Genomic DNA, 8538 nt, shown 5'->3' on the forward strand with positions numbered 1-8538 from the left:
TCTGATCCCGGTGCTGACCCCGCTCCCGGTGCTGACCCCCACCCCCCGATCCCGGTGCCGATCCCGGCTCTGATCCCGATCCCGGTGTGACCCCGATCCCGGGTGTGACCCCACCCCCCACTCCCGGTTCTGATCCCGGTTCTGGCCCCGCTCCCGGTGCTGATCCCGGTGCTGATCCCGATCCCGGTTCTGATCCCGGTTCTGGCCCCGCTCCCCGTGCTGATCCCGGTGCTGATCCCGATCCCGGTGTGACCCCGATCCCGGTGCTGATCCCGGCTCTGATCCCGGTTCTGGCCCCGATCCCGGTGTGACCCCCACCCCCCGCTCCCGGTTCTGATCCCGGTTCTGATCCCGGTGTGACCCCGCTCCCGGGTGTGACCCCCACCCCCCGCTCCCGGTTCCGGCCCCGGTTCTGGCCCCGCTCCCGGTTCTGGCCCCGGTTCCGGCCCCGGTTCTGGCCCCGCTCCCGGTTCTGGCCCCGCTCCCGGTTCCGGCCCCGGTTCTGGCCCCGGTTCTGGCCCCGCTCCCGGTTCCGGCCCCGGTTCTGGCCCCGTTCCCGGGGTCACGTGCCCGCTGATCCCGTTAAGCGCCTTTTGCCGGTGCTGGCGGGGGGGGGGAGGTGACACCATGGCCGCCCCCCCGGCCCGGACTGTCCTTGTCACCGGCTGCTCCTCGGGCATCGGGCTGGCCCTGGCCGTGCGGCTCGCCCGGGACCCCCAGAAACGATACCTGGGTGAGGGGGGGTCCCCAGAGGGGCCGGGGGGGTCCCCAAGGGGGTCAGGGGGGTCCCTAAAGGGGTCAGGGGGGTCCCCAGAGGGGGCAGGGGGGGTCCCTAAAGGGGTCAGGGGGGTCCCCAGGGGGGTCAGGGGGTCCCTAAAGGGGTCAGGGGGGTCCCCAGGGGGGTCAGGGGGTCCCCAGAGGGGGCAGGGGGGGTCCCCAGGGGGGACAGGGGGGTCCCCAGGGGCTCAGAGGGGTCCCCAGAGGGGTCAGGGGGGTCCCCAGAGGGGCCGGGGGGGTCACCAGAGGGGTCAGGGGGGTCCCCAGAAGGGCCGGGGGGGGCCCCAAGGGGGTCAGGGGGGTCCCTAAAGGGGTCAGGGGGGGTCCCCAGGGGGTCAGGGGGGTCCCCAGGGGGGTTAGGGGGGTCCCTAAAGGGGTCAGGGGGTCCCCAGAGGGGCCGGGGGGGTCACCAGGGGGGTGAGGGGGTCCCTAAAGGGGTCAGGGGGGTCCCCAGGGGGTTCAGGGGGGTCCCCAGAGGGGTCAGGGGGGGTCCCTAAAGGGGTCAGGGGGCGTCCCCAGAGGGGTCAGGGGGGTCACCAAAGGGGTCAGGGGGGTCCCCAGAGGGGCCGGGGGGGTCCCCAGAGGGGCCGGGGGGGGCCCCAAGGGGGTCAGGGGGGTCCCTAAAGGGGTCAGGGGGGTCCCCAGAGGGGTTAGGGGGGTCCCCAGAGGGACCGGGGGGGTCCCCAGAGGGGTCACGGAGGTCCCCAGGGGGGTCGGGGGGGTCCCCAGGGGGGTCGGGGGGGTCCCCAGAGGGGTCAGGGGGATCCCCAGGGGGGTCAGGGGGGTCAGGGGGGTCCCCAAAGGGGTCAGGGGGGGGTCCCCAGGGGGTCAGGGGGGTCTCTAAAGGGGTCAGGGGGGTCCCCAGAAGAGCCGGGGGGTCCCCAAAGGGGCCAGGGGGGTCCCCAAAGGGGTCGGGGGGGTCCCCAGAGGAGTCAGGGGGGTCCCTAAAGGGGTCGGGGGGGTCCCCAGAGGAGTCAGGGGGGTCTCTAAAGGGGTCAGGGGGGTCCCCAGAAGAGCCGGGGGGTCCCCAAAGGGGCCAGGGGGGTCCCCAAAGGGGTCGGGGGGGTCCCCAGAGGAGTCAGGGGGGTCCCCAAAGGGGCCAGGGGGGTCCCCAAAGGGGTCGGGGGGGTCCCCAGAGGAGTCAGGGGGGTCCCTAAAGGGGTCAGGGGGCGTCCCCAGAGGGGTCAGGGGGGTCACCAAAGGGGTCAGGGGGGTCCCCAGAGGGGTCAGGGGGGTCCTTAAAGGGGTCAGGGGGGTCCCCAGAGGGGTCGGGGTGTCCCCAGAAGTGTCACCAAGGACAGGGGGGTCCCCAGAGGGGTCAGGGGTGTCCCCAAAGGGGTCAGGGGGGGTCCCTAAAGGGGTCAGGGCGGTCCCCAAATGTCCCCAAGGCGGGAGGGGACGCGGGAAATCCCAGGAGGGAAGGGGGAGGGGACACCCCGGGATTGTCCCCAACACCTCGGGATTTTGGGACCCCCGGTGGGATTTTGGGATCCCGGATGGATTTTTGGGACCCCTGCCAGGTTTTGGGGTTTTTTTGGGACCCCTGATGAATTTTTGGGGACCCCTGAGTGATTTTGGGGACCCCTGAGTGATTTTGGGGCTCAGTCCTGGCCACCATGTGGGACCTGTCACGGCCAGTTTGAGAGGGGGGGTCTCTAATGGGATTTTTGGGATCCCCGGTGGGATTTTGGGGGTTTTTGGGACCCCTGAGTGATTTTGGGGACCCCTGAGTGATTTTGGGGACCCCTGAGTGATTTTGGGGCTCAGTCCTGGCCACCATGCGGGACCTGTCACGGCCAGTTTGGGAGGGGGGGTCTCTAATGGGATTTTTGGGATTCCTGATGGATTTTTGGGGTTTTTTGGGATCCCAGATGGATTTTTGGGACCCCTAATGGGGTTTTTTGGGTTTTTTGGGGACCCCTGAGTGATTTTGGGGCTCAGTCCTGGCCACCATGCGGGACCTGTCGCGCCGGGGGCCGCTGGAGGAGGCGGCCGGGGCCACCCTTGGGGACACCCTGAGGATTCTGCGCCTCGATGTCACCAGCGACAGCTCCGTGGCCGAGTGCCTGGGGGGGGTCCCGGGGGGGCGCGTGGACGTCGTGGGTGAGAAATTTGGGGGGGATTTGGGAGATTTCCGGGGGTTTTGGGGCGGTTATTGGAAATTTTGGGGTTTTTTTGGGGTGGTTATTGAGATTTTGGGGGTTTTGGGGCGGTTATCGGGGATTTTGGGGTTTTTTTGGGGTGGTTATTGAGATTTTTGGGGGTTTTGGGGTGGGTTTGGGGAGTTCTTGGTGGATTTGGGGGGGTTTGGGGCGTTTATTGGGGATTTTGGGGGTTTTTTGGGGTGGTTATTGAGATTTTTGGGGGTTTTGGGGAGTTTTCAGTGGGTTTGAGGGGATTTTGGGGAGTTTTTGGGGGGGTTTTGGGGAGTTCTTGGTGGATTTGGGGGGGTTTTGGGGCGGTTATCGGGGATTTTGGGGTTTTTTTGGGGTGGTTATTGAGATTTTTGGGGGTTTTGGGGTGGGTTTGGGGAGTTCTTGGTGGATTTGGGGGGGTTTTGGGGCGGTTATTGGGGATTTTGGGGGTTTTTTGGGGTGGTTATTGAGATTTTTGGGGGTTTGGGGGGGTTTGGGGCGGTTATTGTGAATTTTGGGGTTTTTTTGGGGGTGGTTATTGAGATTTTTGGGGGTTTTGGGGTGGGTTTGGGGAGTTTTTGGTGGATTTGAGGGGTTTTGGGGCGGTTATCGGGGATTTTGGGGTTTTTTTGGGGTGGTTATTGAGATTTTTGGGGGTTTTGGGGAGTTTTCAGTGGGTTTGAGGGGATTTTGGGGAGTTTTTGGGTGGGTTTGGGGGAGTTTTTGGTGGATTTGGGGGGGTTTTGGGGCGGTTATTGAGGATTTTGGGTTTTTTGGGGGGGATTGGCAGGGATTTGGGGGGGATTTGGGAGATTTCAGGGGGTTTTGGGGTTATCGGGGATTTTGGGGTTTTTTTTGGGGTGGTTATTGAAGATTTGGGGAGGGTTGGGGGGGATTTGGGAGATTTTGGGGGGTTTGGGGTTTTTCGGGGTGGTTATCAGGGATTTTGGGGTGGGTTTTGTGATTTTTGGGGTGGTTTTGGGGTGGTTTTTGTGATTTTGGGGTGGGTTTGGGGTGATTTTTGTGATTTTGGGGTGATTTTGGGGTGGTTTTTGTGATTTTGGGGTGGTTTTTGTGATTTTTGGGGTGGTTTTGGGATGGTTTTTGTGATTTTGGGGTGGTTTTGGGGTGGTTTTTGTGATTTTGGGGTGGTTTTTGTGATTTTTGGGGTGGTTTTGGGATGGTTTTTGTGATTTTTGGTGTGGTTTTGGGTTGATTTTTGTGATTTTGGGGTGGGTTTTGTGATTTTTGGGGTGGTTTTGGGGTGGTTTTTGTGATTTTTGGGGTGGTTTTGGGGTGATTTTTGTGATTTTGGGGTGGTTTTTGTGATTTTTGGTGTGGTTTTGGGGTGATTTTTGTGGTTTTGGGGTGATTTTTGTGATTTCGGGGTAGTTTCATCTCAGTTTCCAGGACATTCCCCAAACAACAACCAGCGAACTTTTAACTCCCCCTCCCAGGCTGGATTTTCAGCGGATCCTGGGGAGGATTTTACTCAGATTTAACGGGATTTTCTAAGATTTGGGCATCTCCGAGCCCCAGGGGCCGATTTTGGTGGGGATTTGGGGGTTTTTGGGGCTCTCCCCGACCCTCTCCCCGCGGCCCCGCAGTGAACAACGCCGGGGTGGGGATGGTGGGACCCCTGGAAAGCGCCTCGGGGCCGCAGGTGCAGCGCGTCTTCGACACCAACGTTTTCGGGGTGCTGCGCCTGGCCCAGGCCCTGCTCCCCCAAATGAAGCGGCGCCGCAGCGGCCACATCGTGGTGGTCAGCAGCATCATGGGGCTGCAGGGTGAGACCCCAAATTCGGCTTCGGGACCCCAAATTCGGGTTTGGGAACTCAAAAAACCCCGCCCTGGGGATGTCGGTGGTGGGCAGCTCCAAATCCACCCCAAATCCACCCCAAATCCACCCCAAATCCACCCCAAATCCTCCCCAAATCCTCCTTGGGAACCCCAAATCCTCCCCAAATCCACCCCAAATCCACCCCAAATCCTCCTTGGGAACCCCAAATCCTCCCCGGGAACCCCAAATTCGGGTTTGGGAACTCAAAAAACCCCCCCCTGGGGATGTCGGTGGTGGGCAGCCCCAAATCCACCCCAAATCCACCCCAAATCCACCCCAAATCCACCCAAAATCCTCCAAGGACCCCGAAATCCTCCTTGGGAACCCCAAATCCTCCTCGGGTACCCCAAAATCCTCCTCGGGAACCCCAAATTCTCCTCGGGAACCCCAAATTTGGGTTTGGGGCCTCAAAAATCCTCCTTGAGGCCAAATTTTGGGGTCTCAAAGCCGAATTTTGGGGGGATCGAGACCCCCAAACCCCACCCAGACCCCAAATTTTGGGGGGATCGAGACCCCCAAACCCCACCCAGACCCCAAATTTTGGGGGGATCGAGACCTCCAAACCCCACCCAGACCCCAAATTTTGGGGGGATCGAGACCTCCAAACCCCTCCCAGACCCCAAATTTTTGGGGGGATCGAGACCCCAAACCCTCCCCAAATCCCCCAAATTTCCCAGGTTTGATTTTTAAACCTCCCTGACCCCAAAAAAAGCTCCCGAAAATCCCCCTGGGACCCCCTGGGAGGCTCCAAACCTTCCCCAAACCCCAAATTTTGGGGGTTTTGAGACCCCCAAATCCTTTCCCGACACCCCAAAATATTTTGGGGTGTCCCCAGGGGTCGTTTTCAACGACATCTACTCGGCCTCCAAGTTCGCCGTGGAGGGGCTGTGTGAGAGCCTGGCGGTGCAGCTGCTGCAGTTCAACGTCTTGTGAGTGCGGGGGACCCCAAAATCAGCTGAAATCACCCCAAAAATCAGCTCAAATCAGCCCCAAAAATGAGCTGAAATCACCCCAAAAATCAGCCTCAAATCAGCTCAAATCACCCTAAAAATCACCTCAAAATTACCTCCCAAAAATCCCCCCAAATCCTAAAAAATACCCCCAAAAATCGTCAAAAAAAACCCCAATAAATCCCCCCAAATTCCCCCCCAAAAATCTCAAAAAAATCCCAATAAATCCTTAAAAAATCTCAAAAAAATCCCAATAAATCCTTAAAAAATACCAAAAAAATCCCAATAAATTCTCAAAAAAATAAAAAAAAATCTCAAAAAAATCCCAATAAATGCTTAAAAAATTCTCAAAAAATCTCCAAAAAATCCCAATAAATTCTCCAAAAAATACCAAAAAATACCAAAAAAATTCCCAATAAATCCTTAAAAAAAACCCAAAAAATCTCCAAAAAATCCCAATAAATCCTTAAAAAATTCTCAAAAAAATCCCAATAAATTCTCAAAAAAATCCAAAAAAAATCTCAAAAAAATCCCAATAAATCCCAATAAAATCCCAATAAATCCTTAAAAAATACCAAAAAAATCCCAATAAATTCTCAAAAAAATGCCAAAAAAAATCTCAAAAAAATCCCAATAAATCCCAATAAAATCCCAATAAATCCCAATAAAATCCCAATAAAATCCCGTTCCAGCGTGTCTCTGGTGGAGCCGGGCCCGGTGAACACCGAGTTCGAGCGCAAGGTCCTGCAGGAGGTGGAAAAATCGGAATTCCCGGGAACGGATCCCGAGACTCTGCGCTATTTCCGTGAGGTTTACCTGCCCGCCAGCCGCCAGGTGTTCGACACCTTCGGCCAGAGCCCCGAGGAGGTGGCGCAGGTGAGGATTGGGGAAATTTGGGGAATTTTTTGGGAATTTTTTGGGAATTTTTTGGGAATTTTTTGGGAATTTTTTTGGGATTTTTTTGTAATTTTTGGGGGATTTTTTGGGAATTTTTTGGGATTTTCTGGGGGGAATTTTGGTGTTTTTTGGGGTACCCGGGATGGATTTTTTTGGGGTCCCCCTCCCCCGTGTCCCCACCCCAGAGATTGGAGACCCCAGACCCAAATCCTGGGAGGTTTTCAGGTGGAGTTTTGGGGCACTTTGAGCCTTTTTGGGTGGATTTTTGACCATTTCTGAGCGGATTTTCGGTGTTTTTTGGGCCATCTGGGGTGGAATTTTTTTGGGTTTTTTGGGGTCCCCCTGACCCGTGTCCCCCCCAGAGATTGGAGACCCCAGACCAAAATTCTGGGGGAATTTCAAGGTTTTTTAGTGTTTCTGGCTCCATTTTGGGGCATTTTGACCATTTCTGAGCAGATTTTTTTTGGTTTTTGGGCCATCTGGGATGGATTTTTTTGGGGTTTTTTGGGGATTTTTGGGGTGCCCCTGACCCGTGTCCCCCCCAGGCCATCGCTGCTGTGATCGGCGCCCCCCGCCCCCCATTCCGGACCCCCACCAACCCCCTGTACTCCCCTCTCCTGGCTCTGCGCTTCGCCGACCCCCGCGGGGATTTGGGGGTCAGAACCTTCCAGCGCCTCCTCTTCGACCTCGGGCCCGCGTTCCACCTGAGCCTGGCGGCGCTGAGGTGCCTCACCTGCCGCTGCTGCCGCCGCCGCGTCACCCCCGTCTGAGGAACCCCAAAAATCCCCGAGGTTTTGGGGAGAAAAATGGATTTTTTGGGATTTTTTTGGGGTTTTTTTTGATTTTTTTTGCATTTTATTTGGGTTTTTTGGGGGTTGTTTTGGGGTTGTTTTGGGTTTGGGGGGTCTCGGCAGAAGTTGGGTGTCCTCAGGTGGCTTTGAGCCATCCCAGGTTGAGGAACCCCAAAAATTTGGGAGTTTTGGGGTTGTTTTTTGGTTTTTTTGAGGAGTTTTGAGGTTGTTTTTTGGGGGTTTGGGGGGGTTTTGGGGGTTCCACCTGAGCCTGGCGGCGCTGAGGTTCCTCACCTGCCGCTGATGCCGCCGCCGCGTCACCCCCGTCTGAGGAACCCCAAAAATCCCCGAGGTTTTGGGGAGAAAAATGGATTTTTTGGGGTTTTTTTGGATTTTTTTTTGCATTTTATTTGGGTTTTTTGGGGGTTGTTTTGGGGTTGTTTTGGGTTTGGGGGGTCTCGGCAGAAGTTGGGTGTCCTCAGGTGGCTTTGAGCCATCCCAGGTTGAGGAACCCCAAAAATTTGGGAGTTTTGGGGTTGTTTTTTGGGTTTTTTGGGGAGTTTTGAGGTTGTTTTTTGGGGGTTTGGGGGGGTTTTGGGGGTTCCACCTGAGCCTGGCGGCGCTGAGGTGCCTCACCTGCCGCTGCTGCCGCCGCCGCGTCACCCCCGTCTGAGGAACCCCAAAAATCCCCGAGGTTTTGGGGAGAAAAATGGATTTTTTGGGATTTTTTGGGTTTTTTTGGGGGTTTTTTGGGATTTTTTGGGGATTTTTTTTTGATTTTTTGGGATTTTTTGGGGGTTTTTTTTGGGGATTTTTTGGGATATTTTGGGGTTTTTTTGGTGGTTTTTTGGGGTTGTTTTGGGTTTGGGGGGTCTCAGCGGAAGTTGGGTGTCCTCAGGGGGCTTTGAGCCATCCCAGGTTGAGGAACCCCAAAAATTTGGGGGTTTTTGGGTTGAAATCCGGGAGTTTTGGGGCAAAATCCGGGAGTTTTGGGGTTTTTTTTGGGTTTTTTTGGGGTTTTTTTTTGGGTTTTTTTGGGGGGGTTTTTTAGGGTGTTTTGGGGGGGTTTTGATGGAATTTTTGGGGATTTTGGTGGAATTTTGGGGGGATTTTTGGGAATTTCGAGGGGTTTCCATTAAAGCCGGGGC

At 56.4% G+C, this 8538-nt stretch overlaps 1 protein-coding gene across 1 annotated transcript; it reads left to right on the forward strand.

Moving 5' to 3' along the window:
• Positions 1 to 627: 627 nt before the first annotated feature.
• RDH8 (retinol dehydrogenase 8) lies at positions 628 to 8286 on the forward strand. Its single transcript, XM_086871241.1, has 6 exons — positions 628 to 733; positions 2719 to 2880; positions 4520 to 4699; positions 5588 to 5681; positions 6395 to 6578; positions 7145 to 8286. The coding sequence occupies exons 1-6, from the start codon at positions 628 to 630 to the stop codon at positions 7367 to 7369; spliced, it is 951 nt and encodes a 316-aa protein (XP_086727367.1). The 3' UTR covers positions 7370 to 8286.
• Positions 8287 to 8538: the final 252 nt, after the last annotated feature.

The sequence above is a fragment of the Cyanistes caeruleus genome, chromosome 35 (assembly GCF_971803275.1).
Source record: "Cyanistes caeruleus chromosome 35, bCyaCae1.hap1.1, whole genome shotgun sequence".
Lineage (NCBI taxonomy): Eukaryota > Metazoa > Chordata > Aves > Passeriformes > Paridae > Cyanistes > Cyanistes caeruleus.